This window comes from Cebus imitator, unplaced genomic scaffold (genome assembly GCF_001604975.1).
Source record: "Cebus imitator isolate Cc_AM_T3 unplaced genomic scaffold, Cebus_imitator-1.0 Scaffold352, whole genome shotgun sequence".
Lineage (NCBI taxonomy): Eukaryota > Metazoa > Chordata > Mammalia > Primates > Cebidae > Cebus > Cebus imitator.
In genome coordinates this window covers 1,681,455-1,698,033 of record NW_016107667.1, presented here as the reverse complement: position 1 = coordinate 1,698,033, position 16,579 = coordinate 1,681,455, and the positions used below count along the sequence as shown (strand labels likewise).

General features: G+C 41.1%; 1 protein-coding gene across 1 annotated transcript in view; it reads left to right on the top strand.

Annotated features, from left to right (window-relative positions):
* Positions 1-16,579, top strand: part of PUS7 (pseudouridine synthase 7) — a 65,818-nt gene that overhangs the window by 16,577 nt on the left and 32,662 nt on the right. The window contains exons 5-8 of the mRNA XM_037730545.1: positions 1,216-1,360; positions 6,746-6,763; positions 8,424-8,535; positions 11,614-11,691. Of these exons, the coding sequence (XP_037586473.1) occupies positions 1,216-1,360; positions 6,746-6,763; positions 8,424-8,535; positions 11,614-11,691 (353 nt within the window). The remainder of the gene's footprint in view (positions 1-1,215; positions 1,361-6,745; positions 6,764-8,423; positions 8,536-11,613; positions 11,692-16,579) is intronic.

Genomic DNA, 16,579 nt, shown 5'->3' with positions numbered 1-16,579 from the left:
AATTAGGTGGGCATGGTGGCAGATGTCTGTAGTCCCAGCTACTCGAGAGGCTGAGGTGGGAGGATAGTTGAGCCCGGGAGGCAGAGGTTGCAGTGAGCCAGGGTCTCACCACTACACTCCAGCCTGGGCGACAGAGCCAGACCCTGTCTCAAAAATACGTATAATATAATAAAATAGAAGATATTTGTGCATTGCAAATAGTATGAATATTGGTTTGTGATTTTTTTTCGATTCTTAAAATGAAGCATATACACACACATTTATGGTTATATTGAGTAAAGAGAGAAAATGTCTCGGTATGAGATGCACTCACAAACTGAAAACATCATGTAACTAGTGAGTTTACATTATGTTGATTCTTCTTTATGGTGAACCTATGTGCTAGAACCTCATAAAATAATTTAGAATAGAATTCAATAGGAAGCAGCTGTAGGTTGGATTGTTCAAAGGGATTGAGTTTCTGATATATCAAAAGGCCTGGTTTTGCTTGCATTTTCATGTAGGAGTCCTGAGGTGCCTGTCCAGCAGAGACCCCGAGAGAGAGTATCTGGGTTGGTGGCCCCTGGGTTCAATAGTCTGGATTTCAAATCCAGCTCTACCGCCTTCCAGTGATATAACCATAGACACAGTTCCTCACTTCTAAATAGATATAATAGTGTTATGTGGGGAGATTACAAAGATTAAATAAAATGACCAGAGGGCTTTGTGCAGTGTCTGCAGATGGATGTGCTCCATCAACAGGCTCCCAGGATTTGCGATATTGAGAAGCTGTAAAATATTTCTGAGGCTGGGCACTGTGGCTCATACCTGTCATCTCAGCACTTTGGAAGACCGAGGCAGGTAGATCACTTGAGGCCAGGAGTTTGAGACAAGCCTGGCCCACATGGTAAAACCCCATCTCTACTAAAAATACAAAAATTAGCCTGGGATGGTGGCGCGTGCCTATAATCCCAGCTACTCAGGAGGCTGAGGCAGGAGAATCCCTTGAACCCAGGAGGCTGAGGTTGCAGTGAGCCGAGATCACTCCAGCCTGGGCGACAGAGTGAGACTCTGTCAAAAAAAACAAAAATATATTTCTGAAATCGTATGCAGACACTTTTGTTATTTTGCATAGTTAATAAGGTGAGCAGTGTTTTTACTAATTCACTGTATTCGTTCTCTATTTAATGTTTGTTAACTTAGTGGTGTTGCTGTTGTTTTTTTTTTTTTTAATAGGTTATCGAGGACACCAAAGAGAAAAGAACCGTCATCCATCAGGCTATCAAATCTCTGTTTCCAGGATTAGAGACAAAAACAGAGGATAGGGAGGGGAAGAAGTACATTGTAGCCTACCACGCAGCTGGGAAAAAGGCTTTGGCAAGTAGGTGTCTGAGCGGCTTCCTCCTGCCAGGTGGCCGAGAAAGGCAGGCCCCACTGCTCATTAGCCTTGCCTGTTCATGTTCTAGGGCTACGCTAGTGCTGCTCAGAGAACAATATTGATCATGTCCCTCCTTCAGAGAGGGTGAGTATTGTCATTTCAGATGCCAGCGCAGCCCTGCAGCCTGTCTGGCAAGGGGCATAAGGTCTCTTATGTGAGTAAAGATTTGCTGAAATTATAGTGGTGCCTGAGAGAGAGTCTTAGAGATTTGATAATGCTCTCTGTAGAGCAGAGCATGCTGAGTGGCAATTCAAGAAGAAAATGGAAGGATTATGGTTCATTCTGTGTTCTTCATGGAGGAGAGAAAGCTTTCAGATGAACAAAAATTGCTTATTCCAGTGGCATATTTTTGCAAGGCCCCATATTGAAAGAACTTTTGCTTTCCACCTTTATCTTCCTCAGTCACACATAAAAAATAGGAAATATATACAAAGACATCCTTTTGTCCCAGCCCATCTTTTGTTGTGCATCATTCATTTGAAATGGGCATATTGCCAATGAGTCACCAATATTTATGTTCTAATGTGTTTTCCACAGCCGCAAAAGTTTCTGTTTGCATATAACCTTTAAGGAAAATTAGGTAATTTTTTTTCTTTTACCTACCATATTGACAGATAAAATTTTAATGAAAATTACAACAAGAAAAAGTTATTTCCTCACCCTCTTCTCCTGCCAGTGATAGCCTGTACTAATGAATAGTTATTCCTAGATATATTTGTTGGAACAAAATTCTAAGACTATAGAGCAAAAAGCTGTTTATTTATTAGGGCTCTATCAGTATTCTTTTAGGTTAATTCAAAAGATAATACTGTAATGGATGAAGCCTTGATTGCTTATAACCATGTTTCTAGTGCAATGAGAGGCTACAACAAAAAAGAAAACAGGAAGAAAGTTTATGCCTGAGGAAATAATCTAGGCAAGTCAGCAAGACCAGATAGTGCTATAGAAGCAAGATACCTGAGCAGTTACAGAGGAGGAGGTGGAGATCAGAGGCCAGTATTCAGTGAACACTGAAAAGAAGAGTCAGATGATGTGCCCTGTTACTGCTCGGGGCATGAGTTCTTAATCACTCTTCACTCCACAAATGAATGGTGTGGTTGCTGTATGTTTCTTTAATGTCTGGGTCATAGTATAAAATACCACCTGAGCAGCCTGTTTTCAGCCAAGACTGCTCAAAGAGGAGTAAGCCCAGTGGAAAGTGATTTGAGCAACTGTTGCTTCTGTTCTCCCAAGGATGGTGTACAGCTAGTAACTACTCTAGATGGAGAGGAGTGGTGACTTACTACAGACAGCAATGCCTTGAGGCACGTGGTCCTATTTCTCTCAGGGAACCCAGGTGCGAAGGGGACAAGGCAGCTCTTTCTTGTTAAGAAACAGACCACATTGGTCAGCAGTGCTGCCCATTATGAACACAGGAAGACAAGGCAAGGCATTGTTCCTCTTGGTGTGGTCTGAGGAAGCAGGTTGGAAAAGGCAAAAGCTGTTTTTTTGACTGGTGGCTTTTTCAAAGTGATCATCATTTCTTAGGAAGCTAGGTTTTGTGAGAGGATGGAGGGCATTTGCAGGCCAAAGTGGCCATTACAGTCTTTCTACCATCCTCTTCAATAAACACAGTGCCAGATCTCTCATGTGTTTTTATCCAGATTTTTTCTGCTTATGCCATACCCACCTTTCCATTTTTTGTTGTTACAAAGTTTCCTTAAGATTTTACAAGTGAAGTACTGAGCTATGTGATACGAAGGCTATGTGATGTGAACTACCCTTCCCCATTTCCCTTTGGACATCTTCAGTAAGATAGGAATTTCTCACTTTAAAAAGAAGCAAGAAGGAAGGTCGGATTGGATCAATCCCCCTTGTATAGAGAACTACACTTCTTGGGATTGCAGTGTTGTGGCATTTATTCAAGGATGAACTAAATCTCTGCCATCTGAGCTGTTCTCTCCCACCTCCTCATGGAAGGCCACCCTGGCCCAGATGGGCCTTTAGGAGCCTGCATTTATCTTTTACAGACACCACTCTCCCCAAGCTAAGAGTGGCCTAAAGTGAACATCCTCAGGAAAGGAGGAAGATCTGCTATCCAAAGATTGTTGTTCATGTCCCTCTACCAGTGACAGCTTGTCCTCCTGAGCCACCTTGCCTAGCATTTGAATGGTTTAGCTTTTAAAGTGTCATTATAAAGCTTTGCAATTTACAGATGTTTTTAAGCTGTATTACTACCAGACCCTGATAGAAATTGTCATTGGTGGGTTATGCAATATCCGCAGATTCATAATATTCTTTTTTTTTTTTTTTGGAGACGGAGTCTCGCTCTGTCACCAGGCTGGAGTACAGTGGCACGATCTCTGCTCACTGCAACCTCTGCCTCGGTTCAAGCGATTCTCCTGCCCCAACCTCCCAAGCAGCTGGGATTACAGATGTACACCACCACACCCGGCTAATTTTTGTATTTTTAGTAGAGATGGGGTTTCACCATGTTAGCCAGGATGGTCTCGATCTCCTGACCTTGTGTTGCACCCACCTCGGCCTCCCAAAGTGCTGGAATTACAGACGTGAGCCACCGTGATTAACAATATTCTTAACCTAAACTTTTCTCAGATGGAACTGTGCATCCTAAAATATAGATGTGGTAGATTTTAAATCATGTTGCCCAAACACCACAAATTACCAACTGTTTAAACTCAGACATTATTTTATGTGTTAAGCCAGTCTGATAGGGCACATTGCTCTACCTACCAAAGTGTATGTGTGGTATTTTTTTGAAAATACCATCTAAACTATTGTAACATTACTGGCAAATTAATTTATATTTTGAGACAGGTAGTATACATTCCAAATGCCTCTAAGAACACAGTTTTTAATGACTTACCTAAAAAGGGAAAATTCTGCCATGCAATATGTATAGGTTCTCTATACTTTCTGAAATGAATGGTCCCCAGGAGGGATCCCTGTATGTAGGAATACATAGAGACTCAGGAGAAAGGCAGGTACAAAGAAGCTCTCAGGGAAAGGCTGGTGTTATGGAATCCACAGGAATAGGGAATCCCAGTAATCAGAGTGGTCAGTGGACTATCCATTGCTTCCATTCCTGTAGCAATGGAAAATGCCACAGGTAGGTCCAGCAAGATAATTACTCTGAAATCTATCAGTTTAGCAACATGGAAGTTATTGGTGTCTTTTTGCCAGAGCATTCTAGTGGCATGATGAGGTTGGAAAACAGTTTACACAGTAGGTTGAGATGGAAGGTAGTGTATACAGACTGCTTTTTCAAATAACCTGCAAAGAGAAGGGAAGGGAACATGATTAAGGAGGAGGGAACATATGTTAGGTTTTTAAGATGGAAGAGTCGTGAATTATTTATATACGCAAGGGAGACAATGGAGGGCTGGTCGTGGTGGCTCATCCCTGTAATCCCAGCACCTTGGGAAGCCTAGGTGGGCAGATCACCTGAGGCATGGAGTTCCAGACCAGCCTGGCCAAGATGGCAAAACCTCATCTCTATAAAAAGAAAAAAAAAAAATTAGAAAAAGGAAAGAGACAATGGAGAGGGATGGTGAAAGTTCAGGGAGAAGAATAACAAAATAAAGGTAATGGATGGAGTAGGATCCCTGAGAAAGCTGAAGGTTGGGGTGCAGGGGTGCAGTGGTGGGAATGACCTTGAATAAGAAGGAAAGAATGTTCCACATGCTACCATCCTTTCATCTTTCTCGGCTACAAACATTTTTCCTTCCTTATTCATGGAGATCTCTGCACTCAATACATAAACTTCCTGATCTTGGTTTCCATTTTTACTAGACTGGGACTGCCTTGTCAGGCCCTCAGAGGGTGGAAGCAGCCTTCTTCAAGCAGGAACCATATTACCCAGCCTGGGAATTCTGTGCATTTGCAGTATAAATCACTGTCTCAAAAATGTTTGCAAGTTATTTTAAATTCACTCAAATTATAAAGCTAAGTATATGCTGCTTAGCATTCTTAGGGGGTGGAATTTTATAAAGTCTTACAAATTGCCAAAAATAAATTCAGACTCACTGATTTTCTGTTATTTAAAATATTCCCAGTTAATCAATGCGTATACTTACTATTTTGTATATTGATTGCACTTAGAAAAACAATGCATACTTGTATCTGTTGTTTGCAAAGGAGATAATTGTATGCATGCTCAGTGCTTGGATTTGCTAAATAGAGGATGCATGCTTGTGAGACAAAACTCACACTCCATTGTCCTGGTTTCTCTTAAGGTATAGCAGCATTTAGTTTTTTAGTCTTGTGACTTCATTTATTTCTTGCCATTGTACTTAATTATGAATTCTCTGAAGGAGTAATTAAGAAAAATGTATGTATACTTCATCAACTTTTATCACAAGTATTTTTAAAGTTTTTATGGTGGACATTTTCAAACTTGTACACAAATAGAGGAAATAGTATATGGAACCTGTGTACCCATAAACCATCTTTAAGATTATCCAACATTCTGTTGTTCTGTTGATCTATTCTTCCTACCTTTTTTTTCTTGCTGGAGCATTTTAAGGGAAATTTTACATAGCATGGCTTTTCACTCATAAAGATTTCAGTATGTATTTGCCAGATAAGAACTGAAACCCCAAGCTATTATCACAATCAAAAACATCAACAGTAATTTCTTCCCATCACATACCTATACCTATTGCATATTTGGTTTTGCTGTATCTCAAAAATGTCTCTTACATACAGATGGCTTGTTCGAAGAATGATAGAAACAAGGCCAGAACATCGCACTCATTCATAAGTCTCAAGTCATCTCTTAAATCATTTTGAATCTATAAAGACCTTGCTTTTTTCTATATATTTAATATTTTTCAAACGTAAAAGTCTTTATAATTCAAAGCAAGAAACTAATGAAATGCAGAAAAATACAAAGCAAAGCAATAATTACTTGTAGCCTAACCACCAAAGAAAACATATAATCACAAATAGCATTTTGGTACGTGTCCTCCCATATTTAAGAAAACAAATCTCTTTTTGGGGAAGGATTTACTATCTAGCCTTAAACATTTTGCTTTATCCCAGGGGTTCAGACAGTGCAGCTTTGAGGATGAACTAACATGCTCATTGTGAAGGCGTTGAGACAAGAAGGCTGTACCTGTAGAAGAATTTTCTAGTTGTTCATTGTTTGCCTCTACAGCATTCCATTGTTAATGTCTAAATGGCTGTTAACCCACCGCATAACTCCCAGGTGCTGTAGAAGTCCTCAGTGTAAACCATGAGATCATTTGCATGTTCACCTCTAAAGCAATTTAATATTATAAATTAAACATTGCTCTTTTGTAATCTTTATGCTGTGCATTTGGACAGAGGTCAGAACTGCAGCAGGTAAGAGCATTTGGCATTTCATATACGTAAAGTGAAATGCCAAAGATTTTGTCACAAGTGCTAAGTATAGACAACTTAGCTTAACTGATAGTGAGCTGGAAGGAAACTCGAAAATGATGTTCCTACTCAACAATTTTCTGAAGAACTTGTGAGGAATTCACACCAAGAGCTAAAGAAATACTTGTAATACTTTTCTGTCCAAGACAGAAAAAACTCACGTATTTATCAAGAAGGAAGGGTGATTCACTAGGCATACATTCTATGGCAGTTTTTTGAAATGGTTTATGGATTATTTTGTTCTTTTCATTGTAGCTTAAATTACTAACTTACCAAACAGTGCTTTTGCCTTGACGAAGCCAGGTATCCAAGTACCAACTTCAGTACCAGCAGTATCTTAAGTCTCTGAAGATAAAGGATTCATGAGTTCATGAAAAAGGATTATTTTTAAAAGAAGAGGACTCTTTCTAGAAATTGTTATATGAAGTATTTTTTGTTTTTCTTTGATGGAGTTACAGTAAACAAATGAACTAGATGTGTTTAATAATTGCCGCTCTGTGTCACACAGGACTCATGAATGTTATTGTACAACATCTGCGAAGTGCAGTTTTGGCTTACATATTTTTCCCAAAGTATTAACAAAAAAAACAAAACACTTTGAGCAGCATTAATCTAACCTTATTTTTATTTATTTATTTTTTTTTTTTGAGACAGAGTCTTGTTCCTGTTTCCCAGCCTGGAGTGCAATAGCACAATCTTGGCTCACTGCAACAGCTACCTTGCGGGTTCAAGCAATTCTCGTGCCTCATCCTCCCAAATAGCTGGGATTATAGGCGCCCGCCACTACACCCGGCTAATTTTTGTATTTTTAGTAGAAATGAGGTTTCACTATGTTGGCCAGGCTGGTCTCAAACTCCTGACCTCAGTGATCCACTGTCTCAGCCTCTCAAAGTGCTGGGACTACACTCATGAGCCACCACACCTGGCCTAAATCTTGTATTTTTTAACATGGGATTGAAGTAGCACTAGTTGCTTAGAAGTTAGCATTTAACCTGGCTTAATTTTTTTTTCTTCTTTTTTAAAATTAAAAATATTTTTCTTTTATTTATTTTTTGAGACAGGGTCTCACTCTGTCACCCAGGCTGGAGTGCAGTAGCATGATCTTGGTTCACTGCAACCTCCAGCCCCTGGGCTCAAGTGATCCTCCCACCTCGGCCATCTGAGTAGCTGGGACCACAGGTGTGCACTACCACGCCTGGCTATTTTTAGTGGAGATGGGTCTTGCTATGTTGCCCAAGCCAGTCTTGAACTCCTGAGCTCAAGCTAACCGCCCGCCTTGGCCTCCCAAAGTCCTGAGATTACAGGTATAAGCCACTGTGCCCAGTCACATTTTAGCTTTTTGTTTTAACTATGGATAGATGCCATTAAGTGTCCAATTGCAGAAACTGTAATACCTGTAGTCCACACAGCTATAACCACTTAACCTATATTTCTTTTTTTGTTGTTTTTTTATTTTTATTTTTGATACCAGAGAGGATATCCTATATTTGTTTATCAGACTAGAACTGATTTCCCACTCAAAGGTTCTATAGCAAAAAAATGAGCTCTTATACCCATAACTTTTATTATGGTGTATATAACGTTTACTTTTTTTGCTTTTAAGATCCAAGAAAACATTCTTGGCCAAAATCTAGGGGAAGTTACTGCCACTTTGTACTATACAAGGAAAACAAAGACACCATGGATGCTATTAATGTACTCTCCAGATACTTAAGGTGAGTTACTGTTGTTATGCCTATACAAAATTAAATCAACAACAGACATGTGTATTCCTTTTTCCGTGGTAATGGAAAAATGAGCAGGAGCAGCACAGATTACAGATAGCACACGCACCTTCCAATGATAGTTTTATTTATTTATTTTTGTTGTTGTTGTTTTTGGTTTTTTTGAGACAGAGTCTCACTCTGTCACTCAGGCTGGAGTGAATGATGATCACAGCTCCCTGCAGCCTTGACTTCCTGGGCTCAGGCAATCCTCCCACCTTAGCCTCCTGAGGAGCTGGGATTACAGGCATGTGCCACCATGCCAGGCTAATTTTATTAGGTTTTAGAGACAGGGTCTCACTATATTGCCCAGGCTGGTCTTGAACTCCTGCACTTAAACAGTCCTCACACTTCGGCCTCCCAAAGTGCTGGCATTAAGAATCGCCATTCATGGGTAGGAAGCGCGTTGTTTCTTCCAGGCATGAGTTTCTTCCAGGCTACAAGGATAGATGTCTTAGGCAATGGATGAATTAATTTTTTTGACCCCCACGTGTGTAGTGCCAATAATTCAAGATGAAAATTCTGTAAGTAAATGATTCTCATGCAGTTGAGAGTTACCAGTCCATCTGGCTGAAAACAAAAATTAACTTTCTCTTCTGAAAGCCTAAACTTATCCTTTGACGTGGTTGCAGAGGTTGGTCTTGCCAGACTGGGAGCTCTCAATTCCTGGAGACTGACTAAACCTGAGACCGGTCTGATTTTCTCACAGGAATGTAAATATAGCAGAGGCTGGATCTCGGGGTGGGGGGTGGCGGGTAGGCACAGGGCCAAAGCTTTTCTTAAAAATGGAAGTGGCTACGCACCACAGCAAGTCTGTGTGCTGTGAAAATTTGGTTTCTAATATATATTTAACTCAGCTTAAATATGGTAACACAGTGTATTAGTTTGCTACGACTTCCTTAACAAAATACCACAGACTAGGTGGCTTAACAGAAATTAATTTTCTTATGCTTCTAGAGGCTAGCAATCCCAAGCTCAAAGTGTCAGCAAGTTTGTTTTTTTTTCCAGAGGCCCCTCTCCTTGGCTTGCAGATGGCTGCCTTCTCACTGTGTCCTCATGTGGCATTTTCCCTGTGCACGTACACCCCTGGTATCTCTGTGTGTGTCCACGTTTCCTCTTATGAGGGCACCAGTCAGATTGGATTAGGGCCTACCTTAAATGGCCTCATTTTAACTTAATCACCTCCTCGAAGGCCCTGTCTCCAAATATAGCCTCATTCTGAGGTCCTGGGGGGTCAGAGCATCAACAGATTGATTTTGGGGGGAGACAGTTCGGCCCATGATACACAGTACCCCTTAAGTAGCATTTATTTTGCTCTGTTTATTAACTTCCTGGGAGAGAGTCTGTGATACTATGTCTGTACCTGAGCCAGAGAGAACAGACCATTCTTGACAGGAATAGATGGGTGGGGAGGGAGTTCCATCAAGATTGGGAATTGAGGATTGCTCAGGGTTTAAAAAATCCTTCCGGCCGGGCGCAGTGGCTCACACCTGTAATCCCAGCACTTTGGGAGGCCAAGGAGGGAGATCACCTGAGGTTGGGAGTTCAAGACCAGCCTGACCAACGTGGAGAAATCCCGTCTCTAATAAAAATACAAAATTCTGGGCATGGTGGCTCATGCCTATCCCAGCCAGTTGGGAGGTTGAGGCAGGAGAATTGCTTGAACCCAGGAGGCGGAGGTTGTGGTGGGCAGAGGTTGTGGTGAGCAGAGATTGCGCCACTGCACTCCAGCTTGGGCAACAAGAGTGAAACTCCATCTCAAAAGAAAAAAAAATTCTGCCTGCCTTTTTCCTTCTCACATGCAACGGTTAAGTTTGTAAAATACTTCTTAGTTAACTAGGTTACTTATATCTTCATATCAGAACTATGCAGATCCCAGTTTTAGCATTTCATTTGGCTGCTTTTTTTAATACAAAGCAATAGCAGCATTTTAGGAAACTTCACACACTAACTTTTTAAGAATTGAAGATAAATTTTCATAGTGGTGCATGGTATCTCTAGAATGCATTTTTTTCTTTGCTTTCTTTCCCTTCGGGGCTGGATAATTCTTTGTTGCGGGACTGTCCTGTGCATTGCAGGGCGTTTCGCAGCATCCCTAGTCTCTACCCACTGTGTAGCGGTAGCAACTCCTTGCTCAGTTGTGATGGCAAAGAATGCTTTCTTTGCTTTCACAGTCTTAGGTAATGTAATGAATTGTGGGTAGGAAGTGTATTGTTGCCTTTTTTGTTGCTGGCTAGCCAAGTCTTTGAACAACCTCATTTATTTACTAATAGCCACAAATGTTTATACTGCTAAGAAAGGAATTATTCAGCCATCATTTACTTTTTTTTTTTTCTCTAAAGAGACCAGGTCTCACTATGTCTCCGAGGCAGTAGTGTAGTGTACAGTGGCTGTTCACAGGCACCATCATAGGGCACTGCACCCTCGAACTCCTGAGTGCAGACAGTCCTCCCCACTCCGCCCTTCCCAGTAACTGGGACGATAGGTACATGCCACCACACCTGGCTGTCATTTACTTTTCTAGTTTGCATATGAATTTATGTTGTTTTCCTAGATACTTTTTTTTGGACTAGATACTTTTTTTTTGTTTTGAGACAGAGTCTTGCTGTGTCATGCAGGCTGGAGTGCAGTGGCATGATGTCGGCTCACTGCACCCTCCACCTCCCAGGTTCAAGTGGTTCTCATGCCTCAGCCTCCTGAGTAGCTGGCATTACAGTCGCATTCCACCACACCTGGCTGACTTTTGTATTTTTAGTAGAGATGGCGTTTTGCCATGTTGGCTAGGCTGGTCTTGAACTCCTGACTTCAGGTGATCCACCCATCTCGGCCTCCCAAGCGCTGGGGATTACAGACATGAGCCACCCTGGCTGCCTCCCTGGATTCATTTTAAAATAAAGTTTCTCTTCATTCTTCTTTTACTGTGTTATGATTTTAAGTGTTTATATTAAAACTTAATTATGAGAATTAGGATTTCCTTATGATATTATGGTATGTGACTTTCTTTAGATGATCTTGTTTCTGTCTTACCAGAGTCAAGCCAAACATATTCTCCTACATGGGAACCAAAGATAAAAGGGCTATAACAGTACAAGAGATTGCTGTTCTCAAGTAAGTAGAGAGTACATAACAGAATTTATACTGTAAAAGTCCTGGCACTGCTTTTCAGAATTCTCAAATTTACTTTGTGGGGTTTCTCTCTTTCAACTTTAGATGGTGCTTCTGCCTATTTAAAAATCACTTTTCACTTTGTTTTTTTCTTATCTGTGAACCGTGTATTATTTGTATAATTTTTAAAGGATTTTTTTATAGACCTAAGAGAATAAATGCTTTTTTCTCTCTTTTGTTCATTCATTGTTAAATATAACTATGTTAAAATTGCAAAACAGTGAACCTGCTATTTTGTTGCACAGCTGAGATCTACTGATAAAAAAGATGGTCTGTGTTTTTGAAGCAATTATAATTAGTGGAGTAGACAGACATGTAAATCAGAACTTCTCCTGCAGCAAGATAAATGCTGAAATAGAGATATCCTTTGGATGTTCACATATGCCTGGCAAGAAACATGGAACTTGTTGTGTAGGGCACACAGGAAAGCTTTCACAGAAAATGGGATGCCTGGATTTTAGTATAGATCAGGTCTTCTCCACCTCTGCACTGTTGCCTTTTGGGGCTGGATAATTCTTTGTTTCGGGACTGTCCTGCGCATTGCAGGATGTTTCGAATCATCCCTAGTATCTACCCAGTATGTAACAGTAGCAACTCCTTGCTCAGTTATGATGGCAAAGAATGTCTCTAGGCATTGTCAGATATTCCCTGAGGGCCAGAATTGCCTTTGATTGGGAAGCACTGGTCTAAATTCTAGAAGGATGAGTAGAGATTTCCTGGGGCTGGGTAGGATTTAGGGTTGTTTCTTCCAAACCAGGAAAGCAGTTTAAGAAAAGACATTCGAAAGCACATTTGTTACCTGGCACGTCCTTTAGTTTCAGGGGAGCATAGCAAGAAGTAAGGGTCTAGGAGTTAGGCAGGACATAGATCCCAAAGGGCCTCTTAGATCACGTTGAGGGTCTTTACCTCGACCTTAATCTAAACAAGGGGAGTGATGTATAAGGACTGGATTATGGATTACAGGTGGAGCAAGATGCGTGAAACTAGAGACCAGGGCTATTGTTATATTCTGGAGAGGGAGAATAGGGGTGTGAACCCAGTTAGTCACAGTGAAGGTAAAAGAGAAATTACCAGCTGTATGAATTTTAACAGCTGTACAGTGTCACACACATTCAGGCTTTCATCTTAGTACACCTCCAGAGGCAAGGAATGGTGGGAGAGAGAAATAACATAGGGGCAAGAAAACTTTTGGGGTGATGGATGCATTGTCTTTACTATGGTAATGATTTCATGGGCTTACACATGTCAAAACTTGTACATTTTATTTATTTATTTTTTGAGTTGGAGTTTTGCTCTGTCACCAGGCTGAGTGCAGTGATACAATCTTGGCTCACTACAACCTCCGTCTCCCAGGTTCAGGCAATTCTCTTGCCTCAGCCTTCCGAGTAGCTAGGACTACAGGCGTGCACCACCATGCCCAGCTAGTTTTTGTATTTTCAGTAAAGATGAGGTTTCACCATGTTGGCCAGGATGGTCTCAATCTCTTGACCTTGTGATCTGCCCGCCTCAACCTCGCAAAGCGCTGGGATTACAGGCATGAGCCACTGTGCCTGGCCTAAAATTTGTACATTAATGTGTACAGTTTATGTCAATCGTACTGCAATTAAAAATAAAGTCCCCTGTGTTTACTACCTCTACTTAAATACATGTATTTATTTTGTTTTTTTGTTTTCTTTTGAGACGGAGTCTCACTCTGTCAACCAGGTTGGAGTGCAGTGGCAGGATCTCTGCTCACTGCAACCTCCGCCTCCCCCATTCTATTGATTACAGTGGGGTTTTGTTCTTGTTACCCAGGCTGGAGTACAATGGCACAATCTTGGCTCACTGCAACCCCCACCTCCCAGTTCAAGTGATTCTCCTACCTCGGCCTCACAAGTAGCTGAGATTACAGGCATGTGCCAGTGCGCCCAGCTAATTTTTTTATTTTTAGTAGAGATGGGGTTTCACCATGTTGGCTAGGCTGGTCTTGACCCCTGACCTCAGGTGATCCACCCACCGCAGCCTCCCAAAGTGCTGGGATTACAGGCATGAGCCACCGTGCTGGGCCCATGTATTTATTTTGAATTCCCTTTTTATAAAGAATTTGAGGGGGTATCTTCTGTTTACTTAATGATCCCCTACAATTGGGCTTCTTTCCCACCAGTTTTCTGATTCACCTGAAATAATGTAGTTGTTGAACTGGTTGCATCCTAATGTTTATTCCAGATCTTTTTCTTCCTTGTTCTTGGGACAGTAGCGTGATGTAGTCATAAAAGCATTCATCTCACTGTTGCCTTTACTGATGGTGTGTGCAAATATTGAAGCTTTTGAAAGAGAGCAGGAGTAAATACATGAAGGTGATGGTGTTCCTACCTGGTGGCCTGGTTTCACTTTCTCCTTGTGGCATATAGAATGTGGAGTCAGTTGCTGACAGTGAAAGAGCAGGAGTGGGTACAGGAGCTTTTGAAAAGAGTAAAGATTCGAAATAACCTTTGTGGGTAATGGCCCAGGGGCTCCCCAGAAACTCAGAAGAATAGGGGCAGGGGGGACAGGGGTTTGAAGGCACAGGCTTTCTCATCCTCTGTGGATAGAGGTCACAACAGAAGGTTTTTACCTTCTCTTTGGTATCTAAAAGACTTAGACACCTCCTGTGATTTCTGACTGGCTCTGTGAATTTTGCTCCTGTTAAAAAAAATAAGTTGGTTTATTTTGTTTGGTTTCCTTTTTTTTTTTTCTGAGATGGAGTCTCACTCTGTCACCCAGGCTAGAGCGCAGCAGCACTATCTCAGCGCACTGCAACCTCTGCCTCCCCGGGTTCAAGTGATTCTCATGCCGCAGCCTCCTGAGTAGCCGGGATAACAGGCATGCACCACCACCCTGGCTTATTTTTGTATTTTTTGGAGACATGGGTGTCATCATGATGGTCAGACTGGTCTCAAACTCCTCATCTCAAGCAATTCTCCCCTCAGCCTCCTAAAGTGCTGGGATTAGAGGTGTGAGCCACCACGCCATGCCTATTTTCTTTTTAACACAGAAAGAACTAGTAGAAAATGAAAGGTCTGCCATAACTGTACTCCCTCAGAGATCACCTTATTCACGACATGGTATATATTTCTTGAGAGACTTTTTTTCTTTTTTTTTTTCTTTTTTGTCTTTTTTTTGAGACAGAGGCTTGCTCTTTCTCTAGGCTGGAGTACAGTGGCATGATCTCGGCTCACTGCAACCTCCGTCTCCCGGATTCAAGCAGTTCCCCTGCCTCAGCCACCTGAGTAGCTGGGACTACAGGCGTGTGCCACCACGCCCAGCTAATTTTTTGTATTTTAGTAGAGACGGGTTTTCACCATAGCCAGGATGGTCTCAATAGCATGACCTCATGATCTGCCCGCCTTGGCCTCCCAAAGTGCTGGGATTACAGGCATGAGCCACTGCACCTGGCTCTACTTTTTTTCATTTTTAAACAAAAATACTTAAGTATCTTGTTTGGAACAATAGATAACATGCCTTATTTCCTGTAGGTATGTAGCAAAATATGTTTAAACATCTGGATATACCCTAATTTAAACTATTACTCTATTTTTGAATGTTACATTGTTTCCTGCGTCTTGCTATTATAGGGCAGTCCATGACAGACATATTTGTAGCTACATCTTGGCATACATCTGTGATAACTTCATTAAGATAAGCTTAGCAATGAGATTACTGACTTAAAAGGAATATGACATTCTAACATTTGTCTTTTTTCTTTGCATTTGCTGGTCAAAACAGAGAAATTCTTTCTCTTTCTTTTTCTTTCTTTTTTTAATAACAAAGTCTAATTTTCCTGCAAAAAAGTGCTACCAATTTACCACCTTTATTCTAGTTCCCTAGAGTCTTCCCCAGCAAAATGTTATGATTTGAGGGGGAGTCTTTGAGGGTGAAAAAAAAATGGCATCTAATTATTTTATTTTTCAAAGTCTTTGAATAAAGACTGAGAATATTTCTGTTTTTCTTGGTCAGCCAGCAGGTGTCACACTTTATCAGGACGCTGCCCTGTCCCCAGATTTTTGCTGCCTTTATCATCTTCCTGTTGACTTAGTAAGAAACCATATTAGCCACCTAAGTGTTGGCACTCTGAAAGCACAAAGCACTTATCTCGCGGATACAGGCTACACCCTTAGTTTGCCTAATGGATGCATGGGGCCAGGCAGATTGGCCTTTCCCGTGGGAATTCATGAACCAGAGAAACCCACTCTGCCATGCAGGCATTTGAATGATTGCTGGATTGATCCGTCCTGGGGATAAGCAACACTTCTTTTCAGCTTCATGAAACTCTAAAGCCACCTATGAATTTTAGCAGGATCTCAGGCAGGAACAGTCTTACTGAGAATGATTTGTTTCTTTTCCTGCCTGTTCCTGCCAGTCTCTTTTCTGAACTTGGGCCAATATTTCCCTGCCTTTGTTAATAAAGATTTTCTGTGCAACATGTTGGTTAGTTGGTTCCTGATGTTTAAAAGCAAGATTTTTCATATCCCCTAGTAGTTACTCACTGAATTTGCTGTGAATTTACAACCAAAAAGCTTGATCCGGGATCATCTCAATTAAAACTGTGAATAGTATCATGAAGATTTTGTCAGTTTCATTCCATTTCTCGGGGAGCACGCTCACCAACCAGCACTGAGTGTAGTTCTTGCTTTTTGCAGTATCAGTGAAATTTAGAGGTAGATGCCTATTGTATATTCAAGAATTTGTATTATTATTCAGCTGCAAAAAAACAATGAAATGAAATACTGATATGTACTTATAACATGGACAAACCATAAAAAAAATTCCACTGAGAAGTCAGGTGCTCTTCCTGCCTGACTTAGTAAAAAAA